Source organism: Phoxinus phoxinus, assembly GCF_949152265.1.
Source record: "Phoxinus phoxinus genome assembly, chromosome: 11".
In the NCBI taxonomy this organism is placed as follows: domain Eukaryota; kingdom Metazoa; phylum Chordata; class Actinopteri; order Cypriniformes; family Leuciscidae; genus Phoxinus; species Phoxinus phoxinus.
The window spans coordinates 18,307,781-18,326,917 of NC_136886.1; the positions used below are offsets into that span (position 1 = coordinate 18,307,781).

Sequence of the window (19,137 nt, forward strand, 5' to 3'; positions counted from 1 at the left end):
CCAGACCCAGGGGGCTGGGTGACTCAGAGAGAAGAGGAGACATTGCGCTGTCCGCTGGGCGGCGAAGAGGTCCACCTCCGCTTCATAAAATCTGATCCAGATCTGTTTTACTACATCTGGGTGGAATTTCCACTCCCCCATTGGTAATTTCTGTCCGGACAGTAAATTTGCTCCCACATTCAGATGCCCTGGAAATGTACACTGCCCTGAGTGACAGGAACTTTTCCTGGGCCCAGAGAAAATCTGCCTCACTATTCTGTACAGATTGCGTGAGTGTAGACCTCCCTGGTGATTTTAAGTAAGAGGCTGCTGCTCTAGCACTAGGACATGACAGCCTAGGACATGACAGCCTCTCAACTGAGGGAGAAAGTATTTCAGGGCCAGAAATACATATTTCATCAACTTGAGGCAATTGATTTGCTAGTCAAGATGATGCCTCCCCAAACCCTTGGGCTGGACGATCACTTAAGACCGCTACCCAGCCCGACAGGCAGGCGTCTGTCGTTAGCATTATGCGACGAGAAGACGCACCAAGAGTGGGACCCAAGGTGAGGAACCGGGGTCTGAACCACGTAGAAAGGGAACGAAGCTACAGCGCGTAACCCTTACCATAAACATGGATTTTAGAAAGTACACGAAGCGTTCAGCGCGTGACTTACCATAAACATGGATTTTTAGAAAGGACACAAAGCACCCAATGCGTGCTCTTGCCTCTATTTGCCCTTGGGGAATTTGAGCCACAAATGAAGTGGTCTCATGTGCAAAAGGCCCAGAGGGATCCCTGTGGACGCAGCTGCCATGAGACCTATCCTGACCTAGCCAGATGTTGCTTTAGGGTGTTAAAAAATGGTCTTGACAAGCGGGGGACAGTTGTGCCCCCGATGGTGACAGAGTCCCATTTAAACCCCAAGCACGTTGGAGAGTGAACGCTCTTCTTAGCGTTGCAACTCAACCCCATAGAGAGAAGCGTGGATCGATATTGATGTCGAAAGCGCAAGCTCCTGAGACTGTGCCAGTATCAGTCAATCGTCTATGTAACATGGCTAGGTCGAATGGAAGAACCCGATATTGGTAGGCTTCGCCCCCAAAAGCAAACCTCGGGAACTTCCTGTGTTGTGGCAATATTTCTATGTGAAAATATGCGTCTTTAAGATCGACCGTGAAGATCCAATCATGATGTTGAATTTGCAACACGATCTACTTGATAGTTAGCATCTTGAACTTGAGCGTTCTGACGGAACGGTTCAAGCCTCAAAGATCTAAAAACAGACGCAGTCCCCCATTTCTTTCTTGTGACAGCAGATGCGCCTACTTCTGTTTTATGGTAGTGGGAACACACCGTTAAAACGAGGAGGGCAACATATTCCTTTTACTGTCTTTAGGACACAAAAAGAGATACTCGGCAGTAGCTTTCACACTGCCAAAGTCTCTTAAAGGGTACCAAATTTAATACTTCGAATTGGGGGAATGTTAAATGTTCTGTGTCCTGGGCGATAACAGGAAACAACAGAACCTTCAACATTTCGCTGGACACCGCTACCCCCTGAATCACCAAAGGTGGCAGGGATGTAACAGTGGTTTCGTGAGGGTGTCAGGTAGGAGCTGATTGATGTATTTTACATGCCCTATCCCGGAGGGGCACACCCCCACAGACCTGGGACAAAAAACTCAGGATTTCTGTCTCTGGTATATTATGAGGCTGCTGAGCGCGACAAACCGGTCCCCAGTCATTACGAGGGGGAACGCAACTCGCCACACTCTGCTTTTGAGCCCTCTTTTTTTAAATCAGATCAGCCTGGTACGTCTGCAACACTGCCATAGTGTGCAGAGCAGCACCAGTCTGACCCCCACCAGCGTGGATGACATTATACACGGCTTGGTGGGGAGTGCTGACTCCTTAAATGACGATGAGCCACAGAGAAGAGATAGCCAGCGAGCGTCTCTTCGGACTGGCGCATCATCGTATGCACATGCCCCCATGATAGTCTAATAAATTGACGTCAAGGGCACAAAGAATAAGGTTTTCCCCATGCACGAGTTAACGTCATGGAGATCCTCAAGGAGGACAGTCTAGCTGTAATCTGGCCACTGCACGAGTCACCAACTCGAGTAACCTCTCACACGCTTTATCATAACGAGAGAAGTGCTCGGAGTCGGTACTCTCAAAGTCCATCATAATATATATATTTTTTAGATGGCTTTTACAATATTTAATCCCTCAGAATTAAATGTGGCCAAAGAACAGCCAGACAATAAATTATTACAAGCATTTGATATATTGCATTGAATATCTGATTCTCATCAACATTCAATTCATCAGCAATAAATACAGCCAAATATCAATCAGACACGGTCTGGATGACAGGCTGTATTTAAATCTTTCATAAGATCAGCCTGGTATGCCTGTAGTGTACAGCGCGGTACCAGCCTGACCCGCTGAAAATGCATGTGATAATACGATCCCAGGGGAGAGAAAGCTCGCGCGCGTCTCTCCAATCTGAGACAGCATCATATAATCGCGTGCCTTTGCACCTGCGATAGTCGAATTGGTCGACGTCGAGGGCACAAAGACACGTCATGTATAAATATATATATTATATTTACATCTTTATTTATAATCTTTGAGTGATCAGTGTAGTCTGGCCACTGCACGAACGATCGCCCCGAGCAGTTCTCCTTTTATTATCACGGGAGGAACGCTCGTAGGCGGCAAACTCAAGAGATTAAATGTCCTCTGCCCGAGCCGAAGAAGCGCCGAGGCACGCTTCGGTAGTCAGGCAAAAGGACATCGCGATCTGGAGAGAGAGCGAGCGAAAAGGACGCACCCGTCTCTCGCTTCTCAGCCAGATCGACACGCGAGCCCCACAATCGCATTGTGGGTGCCACCCCTTTGAAATAAGCAAAGCGAACGCGAAGCACTTTAACTGTGAACATTCCACTGTGCTCGAATTCACCATGCTCAAACGCAAGGGCAGCATGCTCTTTTCCAAACAAACAAAGCAGTAAGCTTGTGTATCCAGTTCTGACATAGGACGAGAACATGGAGGGACACAGCGCTTACTCCGTCGACACATTTCTCTTTCTCCTTTTTAGATCGTAGAGAGATGAGAAAGAGAAAATCTGCACACTGTCAGTGATAAACTAAATAACTCCTAACAAAGATCTGTAGTAGATAGAGAGGAGATAAATGCTTGCACACCAAACACAGAGAGATCTCTGAAGACAAAAGACCTGACGATGCACCTGCGGCTCATCTAATTATAGCCTCGCGTCGCGGGTGCGCGCCGTTGACGTCACCGACCGAGGCTATATTACTTCCGGTCGATTTCATCGACGTGTTTACACACTATATTCACAGCAGGTCACGATTAAAGACGTTCCCAATGCGCTAAGCAGCGCAGCATCGATTGTAGCTTTCGAAAGGGAACCCATACAACATTTATGCTCTGAATGCCATGCAGTTAATTCCAGATAAGCGCCACCTGCTGGAGATCATGAACTTGACACAATATGAGATTTATGGATAAGTGTTCAGGCAGGGTTGGTGGACATAGATGTTATTTTCTTCGTTTGTGCTCAAGAATGCTCGTCTATTCATTCAAACCCTAAAAAATTCAAAAATAAAATCTGTTATTACCCCCTGCTCTTTTCCACATAATACAAGCATTTTGTAGATTGCAGGAAAAAGAAAGTGCTGTACATTTAGCTTTTTACTTTACTTATATTTAGGCTTCTCAATTCATAAATGTTGTTAATTTGTGAAGATTGTCTTGATGAACAAAACATGAATGAATCATCTATCTATCTATCTATCTATCTATCCATCTATCCATCTATCCATCTATCCATCCATCCATCCATCTATCTATCTATCTATCTATCTATCTATCTATCTATCTATCTATCTATCTATCTATCTATCTATCTATCTATCTATCTATCTATCTATCTATCTATCTATCTATCTATCTATCTATCTATCTATCTATCTATCTATCTATCTATCTATCTATCTATCTATCTATCTATCTATCTCTGTGTGTGTGTGTGTGTGTGTGTGTGTGTGTGTGTGTGTGTGTGTGTGTGTGTGTGTGTGTGTGTGTGTGTGTGTGTGTGTGTGTGTGTAAATCAATTTATATGTATCATTTTTATTTTCCTGAGTTTATTTTCTGCAATAATCCAAAAGTATCAATAAATTGTGTATTTGTTGAGGGAACCAGGACAATTCTGACTTCTGGATTTGCCCAAAAAAAAAGTGATCACTGCAGCACTCTATAATTTACACTAATAACATGATCAGTTCGTCATCATTTTATTTAAAATGTCCAGTTTGTCTCCCCATCAGATAATGTCACTGATATAGATGTGGACAACAGTTGATCATTAGTGGATGAAACGCCTCCAGGAAACCTGCTGAGCCTCCATGAGGGAAAGCTATCCCAAAACCCCTGCCAATTACACGGCCACCTGTCCTGGTAGCAGGATGCTGCCCTCTACTGTGCAGAACGGTAAACCAGGAAGAGCGAGAGATGCGCGTAGACTTTAATGAGCTCCCACCAGACCCTGGTTTCATTACAAAAGCAAAAACACCTCAAACAGCTTCACTTGTAATTATGCATCCTCCTCTTAACACCATCAAAGGCTTAATCACCTGGAAAGGTGTTTGTGTGTCAGGAAAGAGCGGATTGTTTTACTAATTAAGATGAGCAATGCAAGCGTGCCTGCTATAACCTTTTTTCTCTTCTGCTGGGAGAAGAGCTGAGATTTTCCCCTCCATCATTGATGAAAACTGTAAGATGCATGAGTGAGATAAATGCATTCCTGCTGTGATTATGTAAAGAAGCTGGAGGGAGTTGGATCTGTAATGGACGCTATGCTCAATGACACGACTGAGCCGTCTCCATCCCTCTCCATTATGAGCAGATTCAGCCTTCTGTTAGTGTTGCAGAGGACAAACACACAGCTCCAGTTTCAGGCTTTATCACTTCTCGCCTATTACACCCGCAACCTTCTGTATATGATGCCTTTTTCACTAGAGCTGAGCTTAATGCTGAGAACAAATAGCATGACTAAACTAAATTATGCCATTATAATCTTATTATATATGCTGTTATAAACATTTGTTTCTTCGTGCAATGCTATTGCATGGTCAAGGACAAATACAAAATATGAATTATTGTTTTTGGGGTAACACTTTTAGCTTTACCTTACATGTACTTAGTAATGTACTAGTACTATTAATAATAATAATAAATTATGCCTAAATGCTAACCCCAAAATCCTAATTCTAGACGTAACCTTATAAGTACAACTGTTAATTCATTTTACTCTGAACTTAATTGTAATTAATAAGTTAAAATGTACTCATTTCGATTAGTGACTTTCACTGTTAGGTTTTACAGTGTATAATTATAAGAAGGACATCTTAAAATTAAGTGTAACTTTCATGCAAAATATTCAAAAAAAAAATTTTTTTAAACTGACTTTATGAAAGTTACTATAACACATATATATATATGTATTTATGTATATATATATATATATATATATATATATATATATATATATATATATATATTGTGTTTGTGTGCTTAAATATTTCATGTGCAAATCATAATATATCAGAAGTGTGTAGACGAGTGCTCCGTCGCACCCACATCGTCGCACCCACATCACATACATAACTTATGTATCGTCATGTTTTCCATGATGGAATGTGGCATCCATATATTTTTTTTATATACTGTATATTGTGGATTGGTCATTGTAAATCCGAACTTCCACAATCAGTCCGTTTTTTTTTTTTTTTCATGTTTATTGTTTTAATAAACAGTTGTACTTATTTAATACATATAAGTATAGTAATTAAGCATATAAGTTATACATAATTATATACAGTTCAGTAAGATTTTTGTCTTACTGAGTCTTGCTCATCAAAGCTGCATTTATTTGATAAAACATACAGTGAAAACGGTAATATTACAATGTTAATAGTTTTTAAGTTTAAGTTTAAAAGTTTTTGTTATATAGCATTTTGCAATGTAATGTATTCCTATGGTGGAAAAGCTTATTTTTAGCAGCCATTATTCCAGTCTTCTTCAGTGTCACAATCATTTACATCCTTTATATATATTTTTTTACAATCTATTTATCTGATGTTTATTTAAAAGGGACAATGCACATTAATTAACATTTTTTGTTTAGCAAAAAAGCTATTTTTCATAGTCAACTTAATGACTTACTTGTACATGACTTTTGAACGGTAGTGTGCATATACAAGTACATAAATATATATATATATATATATATAATATTATTTGTATTGAATTGTTCAACATTATTATTATTAGCTGATTTTAAGTGTTATGGCACTGCAGTCTACCATTCAGGATTGTACTGGTGAGGATGTGCTAGGGGATTGTTCTAGTTTGGGTGTTTTGTGTTGATCACAGTGTAGACGGCTCTGTTGATGTGAAGAGAGTGTCCTAGTTTTGTCGTGTAGATGGGATGTCAGGCTGAGTGTGGTTAGGGTCCTCAGCGGTGGAGGATGTTTTAGAGCAGTACAGCTGATGCACAGAGGCTTGTTAAGACTTGATCAATATTTTAAGTGGCTTATTTAATGCACTGGTAGGCGTGCACTGTTGAAGACTGATGAGTCTATTAGCAAACTGAGCTTTGCATAATTGCTGTGCGGAAAATGAGTGTTTGATATAGTGCGATGACTGGGGAAAGATTTCATTATTTTTTGCTTGGCTTTTGTTTTGCAGGATTGCTGTGCATTTCCATTATAAGCACATGGAGCGTAACATTCCACTGTTATTTAGTTTATTTACACTCCAGAAGATATCATACTATTTTAATCTTTATCTGTTAAAATATTAATATTTAAAAGATAGTCCACCCAAAACTGGAAGGATGTGGAATGTAAAAAGAAATTTGTAAGAATGTTGGGAACCAAACAGTTTTGGTTCTGATTGATATGGACAACAAATACAATCTAATTCATTGGGAATTGAAACTGTTTGGCTTCCAATATTCTTCTAAATATTTTTTTTTCCACAGAAGAAATACGGGTTTGGAAAAAAGAGGGTGAGTACATTTTGACAGAATTTTCATTTTTGGGTGAACTAACCATTATTTTAACAACATTTAATTATTTTAATTTAAAATCTATTACAATGCACAAAATCACTGGCATGCCCACTTTTTCTTTTTGCGTTCTGGTACAGTGATGCATCAGATAGTATACAGGTTTAGTTTGTATTTATTTATTAATTTAGGAAATGGTATTTTAAATGGTACTTTAATATTTGGTGTCACCATCCTGAACTCTATTGGCTCCATGTGAACCAGGAGAATTCTTGTATTGTTGTTGAGTGTTGGTCCCTCACGAGACACAGTTAAAAATAAAGGTTATTGGCAATGATGGTTCCTTAAAAATAATTTAACATCAATTGAACCTTTCCATTCCACAAATAGCTTCTTTAGATTTTTTAAATGCACACTTAAGAAAATAAAATGGTTATTTTAAGTACTGATCACTGAAAGGTTCTTTTTGGAACCAAAAAGTGGTTCTTCTATGGCATCATGAAAACCCCCTTGTTGGAGTCTTTATTTTTAAGAGTTTACTTGTGTCTTTTGAAAGCACCTCCAGTGCACAGAAGAGTTGTGAGCTGTGCTCGCTTTATATGGAAGAGGGTGTCCAGCTCAGCACACGGCCTTTAACAGTTTGGTCAGAAACGACAGATTAATAGGCTAAAATATAGACCTTATGCGCCAGAGAAACAAGGGCGCAGCCATCTTTAGAATATTGCCTTTGAACTTCTGTTTTGCAGTCGCTCTGTATTTCAATGGGATCGCTGTCCAGGAGTAACTAGCTTTTAAAGTAGATTTACTTAATGTAAAGTTAACGAAAGTTATCATGAGGATTGTAATGTTTGAAGCAGATGTCTTAAAAAATGTCAGTAGACCGGGAAGATTTTAAAACGAGCCTTTCATTCATAAATACGCAAGATCGCTGTGAAAATACAGACCGGAAGTCAAAAGACTGCACTAAAAAGGGGCGGGGCTACATAAGGTCCATACTGTAGTAAAACATTGAATCTTATTGGTGACCCACTATCATTCACGCAGGACACTCATTGAGCTTCATAAGCAATGTGCCTTCCTTCTGTGGCAGGTTTTGAAGATTGGAAACTTCTGCCAAACTCAAATGTGTTATAGTTGAAAATGTATTTGTCTGTTTATTTGTTTATGAAAAACATTTCAGTTCCATTTTAAGGAAAGCATATATGTCTAAAAAAATATTTAGCGATACACTAATGTGGAAATTTTGGTCGATGCAGTTGACTGATAATTATTTGTTTAATTATTCATTTTTATGTTTTTATTTATGTGTGGAGCTGAGTTTGAAATAGATTCTATATTCAGGCTTTAGATTTTAGAATTTGTAAACTCTTCATCATACATAGGTGAGTTGTGTAAATGTCGCTGGGATCATCATGTGTAGTCTCTGTCGTCAGCGTCAATTGCTGGAACTCCCAGAATTTAACTGAAAACCAATGAAATACGAAAAGTACATTATCAGCAGAAAAACTTAGTTTTAAGCAACCTGATCACACTAAATAATAGCACACAGTGTGTTTATCGTGTAATTTATACGGAAAAATTTGTTTTTACTTGCATAGGATACGCATGGGTTGGTTAGGGTAGGTTTAGTAGTGGTGTGGGGTGCGTGTGTATTATACGTTTGGGTAGAATTAGTGGTGTGGGGTGCATGTGTATTACACGCAATTAAGTGCCTATCAAATGCACGCGAAAACTGTGTATCATATGCACATAAAAACTAATTTCCGCGTATAAATTGCACGATAAACACACTGCATGCTATAGAGACGCATTTACGTGAGAACAGGCTGAATAAGAGAAAAGTGGATTTTCAAAGCTGTCCTCTCTGAACGTGTAGACAAGTGGTTCTCAAATGGTGATTTAGCTCTGATATAATTCATTATAGCCTAGGCCTATATAAGGTAATTACTACATTTATACAATTATTACTATATATTTTGTCTTGTGTGTTACTTTACACTGTTTAAACGGAAAGCTAAGTGATTTTATGGTGCTGAATTCTCCTGATGTCTTAACATCGGCAGTGCAGTTATTGTGCTTGAGTGTGTGTGTACATAAAGAAAAACATGCTCTGCTGCTGAAACGGCTTGCTTTGTTTTCCCTTCTCGCTCCATTATTCAGGCTTTTCATCGTGCTGCTGTTTTCTGTCATCTAAATCAACAGGTGGCTGAAGGGCCTGTTGGGAACCTTTACAGATCTTTAGCTGCCCCTGATTTGTAGTCTCTCTCTCTCTTTCTTTTGTTTTCCAACTACCTGCAGTGCATTGTAATATTGCATACTCTTGTTATGTGCTTGCTGTCCTTTGGAATTACCAGCACTTTGGAACTGTAGTCAGTTCTCCATAAAATGAAACTTCGATCATCTTGCATATAGGAGTATTTTAAAATAGAAAAACTGCACACTGTAATGTTCATTATAATCTAAGGTCAGATGAACTTAATTTATTTCTAAATGTCAGGCATAACATTGCATAATGAAGTGTTTGAGATGCTTTAAAAAAAAATGTGTACAAGGATGACCTGAACAATGCTTTGTTTTGTTTTTTTACTTAATGAAGTATGACTGTAGACATTCTACAGTAACATTTATATTTGTAGGTGTTGTTTGATATAAATAAAAAATAAATATGAATATTCTTCTTTCTCCTGCAGAGCGCACCATGGCCAGACACGAGGTGCGAGAGGTGGAGCATAGACAGACGCGGGACAGTCTGCGGGACTCTCCAGCATTGCCTGAGATTGAGGATCTGGTCATCATCTATAACCGTGTGCCCAAGACTGCCAGCACCTCCTTCACCAACATCGCATACGACCTGTGCGGAAAGAACCGCTTCCATGTTCTCCACATCAACACCACCAAGAACAATCCGGTCATGTCCCTGCAGGACCAGGTAATCAGCTTGAATTACATCAAAATGATTGGCATTTCTGTAAATACTATGAGGTTATTTAAAATGTTAATCCAATTATGTGTGCAAAAGTCTTGTTTTCTGCAAATCCAGTCCTACATGACAAAAAAAAAGAGATGAAGGACATTTTCCCACCTAGTTTGTTGAAGCACAGGCGGTCCCGATATACACTATTTGGACAAAAGTATTGGGAGATTTGATCATTACACCAACAGGGACTGTAATGATATCTCATTCTAAATACATAGATATTAAAAGGGTGATGAACTGAGAAATCAAATTTTCCTTGAGCTTTTGACATAAGAGGTCATCATGCTAAAATAATATCATGTAAGTTCCAGAACTGAAAACTTCCTTGTTAGTCCAATAAAAGCTTTTATTGACACGAGGCACAGCGAACGACAGATTCTTCAAAGTGGGGATCTTTGACGTCAAAGGGTATAAAACACCGCCTCCGCAGAAGAAGATCAACGCCTACTTCAACACTGCCTGTTTAGCCCCTCCCACTGATTTGCGCATTACATGAAACTCATTTAATTTGCAAAACTGTTATCATAATTTGCTTCCAAGTCTTCAATGCGGCACGCCCATACAAACCGAGCGTTTCAGGAGCTAGGCTTAAAACCTGGGTAGAAAATAGCCTATTACTTATTCATTTTGATGTTTTTGAATGTAAAAACCAAGCGAACGTCTTAAGTTGACCTCAGGCAACAATATAAAAAAGCCAGTTCATGACCCCTTTAAAATGAAGTTGGCCCCCTCTTTGTAGCTCCACTCTTCTGGGAAGGCTTTCCTCAAGATTGTTTGGAGTGTTCATGTGGGAATTTTTGCCCATTCATCCATTAGAGCATTAGTAAGGTCCGGCACTGATGTTGGATGAGAAGGCCTGGCTCGCAATCTTCGTTCCAGTTCATCCCAAAGGTGTTCAATGGGGTGGAGGTCAGGGCTCTGTGCGGGCGGGTCAAGTTCTTCCACACCAAACTATAGACCTTGATTTGTGCCATGCAGCACAGTCATGATGGTATAGTAAAGGGCCTTCCCCAAACTGTTCCCACAAAGTGTGAACTTGTTGAAAATGTCTTGGCATGCTGAAGCATTAGAATTTCTCCTTCACTAGAAGTACTGGGCCAAGCCCAACCCCTGAAAAACAGTCCCATACCATTATATCTCCTCCACCAAACTTTGCAGTTGGCACAATGCAGTCAGGCAGGCAATGTTCTCCTGGCATCTGCGGAACTCAAACTTGTCTATCAGACTGCCAAACAGAGAAGCGTGATTCGTCACTTCACAAAACACGTTTCCACTGCTCTAGAGTCCAGTGGCGGTGTGCTTTACACCACTGCATCCGACGCTTGCCACTGTTCTTGGTGATGTGAGGTTGCATGCAGCTGTTTGGTCATGGAAACCCATTCCATGAAGCTCCCGCCACACAGTTTTTGTGCTGATATTAATCCCAATGGAAGTTCAGAACTCTTCAGCTATTGAATCAGCAGTCCGTGTGCGACTTTTATGCACAATCCACAATCCATGCACAATAACTCAGCACTCTGTGTCCCGCTCTGTGACTTTACAAGGACTTCCACCTTATGACTGAGTTGCTGCTGTTTCTAAATGCTTCCACTTTCCAATAATACCATTTTAAAGTTGACCTTGGAATATCTAGCAGGGAAATGTGTTGAACTGACTTATTAGAAAGGTGGCATTCTATCACAGTACCTGCTTGAATTCACTGAGCTCTTCAGAACGACCCTTTTTTCCCCTAAATGTTTGTAAGTGCAGACTGCATGGCTATGTGCTTGATTTTATACACCTGTGTCAATGGGTCTGATTGAAGCGCCTGAATTCAATAATTAAGAGGTGTGTCTCAATACTTTTGTCCATATGACATTTATGTAACTGAATGTGAACACCACAAATCAACAATGTCCTTTTGTGTTTCTGTTGAGTCCTCTTTTAAGTCCATAACTGGGTTTGGTTGATTTAAAGTGTACTATATGTGAACCACCCTAAATGTCATTGAGATATTGCGGTGTATTTATCAGACTGGAAATGGAAGCTCTAGTCAGGGCATTGCCTTGTGGGACACAGTGATCAAAAATACAGTAAAAACACTAATATTGTGAAATCTATAATTGCCTTTTAAAATAACTGCTTTCTATATTTTAGAAAGCTATTTATTCCTGTGATGGCAAAGCTGTATTTTCAGAAGTCATTATTCCAGTATTTAGTGTTACACAATCCTTCAGAAATAATTCTAATATGCTGAATTTGTGCAAAATTTGTATTATTATTTATTATTATCATCATCATCAATGTTGAAAACAGTTGTACTGCTTAAAATATTTTCACAAATTGTGATAATTTTTTTCAGGATTATTTGATGAATAGAAAGTTCAAAAGAACAGCATATTTACATTATTTGAAATATATATATATATAATTTTTTTTGAAGCAATAAAGTCTTTGCTGTCACTTTTGATCAAATGAATGCATCCTTGCTAAATAAAAGTATTAATTTATTCAAACGTTGGAGGTCTGTAAGATTTGTGGTGTTTAGGTGTAACCTAAATTTAGATATTATAGGTTTAAACTTTGACAGTTAACAAAAAATAAGTTATTTAAAAAAAATATATATATACAGTATACTCACAGGTGATCAGAGTTGTAAAAAATGACATTCATTTTTAAATATGCTTACAAGATAATTAAATAGCCAGACAATGCCTGTGAATATGTCAGCTGTTAGGCACATTTTACAGACACACACCTGTGCATTTTGGACCGAGTGCAGAGGTCTAGGGCATTAGTACTTATGAGACTGTGATGATCTTTTGCTCAATTCTCAGTCTGACAGGCCAGGTGATGTCAGAGCGAAGCGGCCCTGTGTTTCTGTCGCATACTTTCTCTAACAAGCCTTCTCATCTCTGGCTCCACCTTCATTATTCATAGCCTACTGTCAATATCCACACTGCCGCTGTGCCTTTGTGTGACAAGCAGTGTTGAACAAGCTGAACCCAGAGATAAAACGAAGAACAAGGGTGGAAAAAGAATGAAGCGCAGATTTTGTTGACAGCGGCAAAGAAATACAATCCTCTATTCATCATGTGTATTGTTACATAGAGGAACGTGTTGTCAGCTAACGGAAATCAATCTCGGGTTTTGACGAATGCACCTGTTTTATTTGCAGGGTTGAAAGTGTTGCCTTCCACAAAAAGCATTCCCGCATCATTTTGACCTCACACGTGTCAGCGTTATTCAACTCAGCGTGTGGCAGTGTCGGACTGCGATCATGAGCATACGTTTGAATTTGTATTCATGTCATCTTGCCATCTGCAAAATAAAATGCCTTGGAGCATAGGGAGGGAAGGTGTTATTTGTGGGCAATTCTGCCAAGGTAATATCTAGTCTAGCTTTCAACAAAGCCTGTCGACGGTGCAGGAGGTACAACCTTTCCCCTCCCAGGGGAGTTTAGCTGTGGGACTATGGGGAGGATGTTTGGAGAAAACATTGAAATGTGTTTGTGTCTGGTTTGTATTAAGTAGTCACTTGGCTGGTTTGTTCAGCAGACTGTGACAGATGCAGTACGTCAGTGCGAGATTGTTATTTGAGATTTGGATATCGTTGATGCTTGAATGATGGAGGCATATCACACATGCATTAAAATAAATGTAGTGGTTTATAAACTGTGCACAGGGACTAATCGAATGCGTTATCTTGTGCTTACAGATGAGGTTTGTAAGGAACGTGACATCCTGGCGAGAAATGAAACCAGGTTTCTACCACGGCCATGTCGCCTACTTGGACTTCACAAAGTGAGTTTTTGCTGTATTCATATCAAACCATCACAACAATTACTGTAAGCAATTGCCTTAGTAAATTAGTTGTTGTCTGTTCCTGAAAAAGAGAGGTCCATCAGACAGCTACATAATTGACTGATGTGAGAAGAGAAGATGCATTTAGGTGCTTCTGCACTCTAGTGGTTAAAAATGGAACAAGCCTTTGTTTTGGAACATGCTTATCAATGGAATGGAAGTCTGAAACACTGAATATGTGTGGAGTTTGTGCTGCTGTCACAAAAGGAAAAGAAACATGCATCAAACATTAAGAAATTCTTTAATTTATATGTGACCCTGGATCACAAAACCAGTCACAAGTCGGACTCGCACGGGTATATTTGTGGCAATAGCCAACAATACATTTTATGGGTCAAAATTATACATCTTTCTTTTATGCCAAAAATCATTAGGATATTAAGTAAAGATCATGTTCCATGAAGATATTTGGTAAATTTCCTACCGTAAATATATAAAACATTTAATTTTGTGAGTGAATGCAGCACAATCGCGAACATAAATGGACAACTTTAAAGGTGATTTTCTCAATGTTTCGATTTTTTTGCACCCTCAGATTCCAGATTTTCAAATAGTTGTATCTCGACCAAATATTGTCCTATCCTAACAAACCATACATTAATGGAAAGCTTATTTATTCAGCTTTCAGACAATGTATAAATCTCAATTTCAAAAAATGGACACAAATGTGACAAATGGGTCACATTTTAGTAGTAGTAGTAGTAATAGTAGTTTACTGCTGGTTAAACTGGTTGGAACTTTTTATAGATATTTGCCCGGTTTCACGAACAAGGCTTAAGCCTAGTCTCAGACTAAAATGCATGTTTGAGCTGTCTTAACTGAAAGCAACTTGTACTGACAAATCTTAAAATATGGCAGTGCCATTGTTTTGTCTCAAGATTCACACCAGTAATGTTTTTTTGTTGTTGTTGTTGTACAGCCACTTAAATGGGGTCTCGTGTCACAGTGGGGACCTAAATTGAGGTCCCCGTGAGGAAACAAGCTTATAAATCATACAGAAAACATTGGGGTTTTTTTTGCGAATGTAAAAATGCTGAAAGTTTTGTGTGATGGGAAGGTTTAAAGGTAGGGTTAGGGGATAGAATATATAGTTTGTACAGTATAAAACCAGTACGTCTATGGAGAGTCCCCACAAAGATAATAACCCAGACGTGTGTGTGTGTATAATATTTTTTTTTCCCCAAATAGGTTTGGGATCAAGGGGAAGCCGGTTTACATCAACATCGTACGGGACCCCATCGAGAGGTTGGTGTCTTACTACTATTTTCTCCGATTTGGAGATGACTATCGGCCAGGTCTCAGACGGAGAAAGCAGGGCGACAAAAAGGTATTGTATTTGAAGGTTTTTATCTCTTAATATTTGATAATGCCTCCATTATGAAAAGTAACATTTCATGTTCTCACCATACGAATGCTGAGATGCGATGTGTGTGACTGTGTTTCAGACGTTTGATGAGTGTGTGTCGTCAGGAGGTTCTGATTGCACTCCTGAGAAGCTTTGGTTACAGATCCCGTTCTTCTGTGGCCATTACTCGGAGTGCTGGTGGGTAATATGAGCAGTCTGCAGCCTGTTACTCTGCTTTTCATTTAATGCTCTTTCTCATTACATTAATTGATTGAATCACCCATTACTGATTTGTTCTCAACTATGTAGGAGCGGGAATTGATCTTGTGTGTCTGTGTGTGCAGGAATGTTGGCAGTAGATGGGCTCTCGAGCAGGCCAAGTATAATTTGGTGAATGAGTATCTGCTAGTGGGAGTGACTGAGGAGCTGGAGGATTTTATCATGATGCTCGAGGCAGCGCTGCCACGTTTCTTCAGAGGAGCAACTGAGCTCTACCGCACAGGTACTCGGTCCGAATAGGTCAACCAAAAATAACAATTCTACTACATCTACTCAATGTTTTCAGTCCAAAGCTGACTGACTTTCTTCTATGTAACACAAAAGGTGAATACGATTGCTTTGTGAGTTCGTTGTTCAAATTCATGGCACATCTATGAAAGTCCATGAGAGCAGTACCTTAAAGGGATATTTCACCCAAACAATTAAATTTGCTTTGAATTTACTCACCCTCAGGCCATCCAAGATGTAGGTGACTTTTTTTCTTCTTCAGTAGAACAGCAAAACATTTTTTTAGCTGAAACCGTTGTCCTCTGTGATTCATATAATGGAAGTCAATGGGTGCCGTCACTTTGAGATACAAAAAAAAACATATGCAGACAAAATAAAATTAATACCCATGGCTCCTGACCATACATTGAGGTATTAAGAAGCGAATCGATCAGTCTATGCAAGAAACTGAACATTATTTGCAACATTATTACCTGTGATCCACAGCCTCTGCAAACCGTCCTGAGCGCGTTCATGGCAGTCTGAAACACGAGTTTCCTCTCACATTTTTTTGTAACGTTATTATAAACATATTTGCTGTCACTTGATCAATTTAATGCATCCGTGCTGAATAAAATAATACATTTCTTTAAACAAAAAATCTTACTGATTGCAGTGAAAGCAGATTACACACCAAATTCTATTTGTGATGCATTTCTAATCTTCCCGGTTTTGTCAGGAAGTTAAAATAAAGAAATTTGAAATTGCTTAACATAATTTTTTCCCCCAACCAAAATCACTTTAACACATATCACTATAATAATTATATCATCGCATAATTATAATTTTTTAGCTCATATTTAACATGTGAAGTTAAAATTCATTATTAGCTATTAAAAGGCCCCTCATGTGTATGTCTTATTCAGGGATTCAGCATTAAAACAATATTTTTGATGATACTAACCAGTAAAATCTCCCGATTGACCTGCATTTTATTGTCTTTGACTTCAACTGCAGGTAAGAAGTCTCACTTGAGGAAAACGAGCGAGAAGAAACCTCCCACTAAAGAGTCCATCTCAAAGCTGCAGCAGTCTAACATATGGAAGATGGAGAACGAGTTCTATGAGTTTGCGCTGGAACAGTTTCAGTTCGTGCGCGCTCACAGCGTCAGGGAAAAAGATGGAGAGCTTTACCTGCTGGCTCAGAACTTCTTTTACGAGAAAATCTATCCAAAAGTAAACTAGAGCACGCATTATCACGGTCCATGTGTCGTTCGGCCCGGTCATGAGCTGGTCTGTCACTTTCACTGGAAAGAGAAGAAGAGGACGTCAAGAAATGTGGACACGAAATCCTAGAGGTCCTAGACTAGAGGTGTTGCGGAGGCTGTTGGTTTTTTTTTTTTTTTTTTTTTTTTTTTTTTTTTTTTTAAGAGAGAGAGAGAGACTACGCAGTGCTGACCACAACTCTCTGTCTGTATCAAGTCTCTTTGAGCCCAGTATCATTTTATGGACTTTCACAGTAGTGAAAACACTTGTGACATAAACATCACATTTTCACATAATTCAACATGCCTTCCAAAAGAAAATGACAGAAGCTTTTTTAGCCATCAGTCATTGTTGTGAAATATGAATTTTGAACAGGGTCAAAAGGGGTACTTTTTGTACCAGGCATTTGGTACATTAGGAGCACCTCCTTATTTTACTACTAACTGTGGTTTTGTGAATTCTTATCACTTTCTTGCATTGTGTATATTGATTTTTAATAGAATGCCATGAACAGTGTTTACAGACTTTAGTAAAGGTATTGTAGCCTAGCCGGAGGTTAGAAAATGGTGAAACAGATTTCATATCTGTACAAATTGTATTTACGTGTATATTTTATGTAATTGGACCAAATGGTTGTAAGAAATTCAAAGCTGTAGAGTTTAAAAAATATTTAGAAAATAGACTTCTTTTTGAGAAACCCACTGGTGCTTGCTTTCTTTTCTATTGCTCATTTTTTCCATCACAACTCCTGAAGACTCTAAAATAATGAAATAGAAGTTGCACTGTCCGAATACTTTCAAGTACAGAGACTGTTTTGAATGGAAGACCATGACCTCCATGATCCTGTTTCTCAGTCCAGATCTGGTTCCTTGAGTCTTAACTACTGCTATCATCTTTTAGCGGTCAGGACAATGTTCTCAACAGACCGCTTCCCCTGTTAGAAGTCCGAATTATTATAATTATAGTGTGTTCTAACAGAAGATATGGAAAAAAAGAAAAGGTTTAAACCAACATTAGCTGTACACTCAATAGTGCCTTCATGAATCATTTATCCCACCCTGGTTTCAGCAGTTGTTCGGATCATTTACACAATGTCTGTGTTTTAAACTTTTAAATATGCCAGCTTCCCTTTTATTTTTGGGTTCTTCCCTTATATTTTGGGTCCTTTATCTTTCATTATCTTTTTTTATATATATAAACTGTCTCAAAGCATTTCAAATAAACGTAACTGTCTGTGAGACCATGTTGTTTTCAGGATGCTTAGTTTCTCTTATAAACAACAATTCCTTCCAGATGTTTTCAAACGGGGCTGTATATGTATATAACGTATATAAAATGTGTTTTTTTAGGACTGTCAAAGTTATTGTTACATTAAGACATCAGTTAAATATTAAACATGTTAAAGTTTCTTATTTACTGATTTATCAAATATATTGATCCTATTAATTAATCATGTGTGTTAACTAAGGTTTGCTTAATATGATTTTGAGAAAACTTTTTTATACATAAATTTGTTTTAAATAACATTTATTTGAAACATAAATATCTTGTAACCATTTAAACATCCTACCTGTCACTTGTGATCAAATTAATGTATCCTAGCTGAACAAAAGTATCAATTTATTTCCAAAAATTTGTTTGTTTGTTTTTGCTGAGCCCAAATTTTGAATGCCAGTATGTTTATTATATGTTTATTTATTTATTTATATTTTATATATTACAAAACTATACAGATTTTGTCATATATTATTATTATTAGTGTACAATTTTTTTTTTTTATAATATCATTAATAACGTGCACATATGCACTGTCTATTTTCAGGTCCCGTCCTACATTTTATTTTCTGGTAGAATAATATTTTTCAATTTAGAAATGTCACATTACAGTACATCAAATTGGTTATGAGCAGAATTCCACATTGACTCTAAATACATGACAGTTGTTTAACTTGATGTAATAATCACATAAGTGTAATAGTAGCTGCACTATATAGCAAATAACAAGTAATGGATGTTTCTTCTTATCGGTTGCTCAGTTTTACAGTTTTACCATTAAACTAGGGCAGACTGTCATGGTGACTATAGGAAAAATGACCCCTGATTCTGAAGTGGTAGAGACTAAAAGTGGGAGGA

At 38.4% G+C, this 19,137-nt stretch overlaps 1 protein-coding gene across 3 annotated transcripts in view; it reads left to right on the top strand.

Moving 5' to 3' along the window:
• hs2st1b (heparan sulfate 2-O-sulfotransferase 1b) overlaps nt 1-18,632 on the top strand; it is an 86,466-nt gene extending 67,834 nt beyond the window's left edge. The window contains exons 2-8 of one of the 3 annotated variants that reach the window (XM_079627912.1): nt 7,063-7,089; nt 9,780-10,018; nt 13,763-13,848; nt 15,097-15,235; nt 15,354-15,451; nt 15,598-15,755; nt 16,757-18,626. In XM_079627912.1, the coding sequence (XP_079484038.1) occupies nt 7,063-7,089; nt 9,780-10,018; nt 13,763-13,848; nt 15,097-15,235; nt 15,354-15,451; nt 15,598-15,755; nt 16,757-16,983 (974 nt within the window). In that variant the 3' untranslated portion in view covers nt 16,984-18,626. Of the gene's footprint in view, nt 1-7,062; nt 7,090-9,779; nt 10,019-13,762; nt 13,849-15,096; nt 15,236-15,353; nt 15,452-15,597; nt 15,756-16,756 lie in introns of all 3 variants that reach the window. The other 2 variants (XM_079627914.1, XM_079627913.1) reach the window with 2 other exon arrangements.
• Nucleotides 18,633-19,137: the final 505 nt, after the last annotated feature.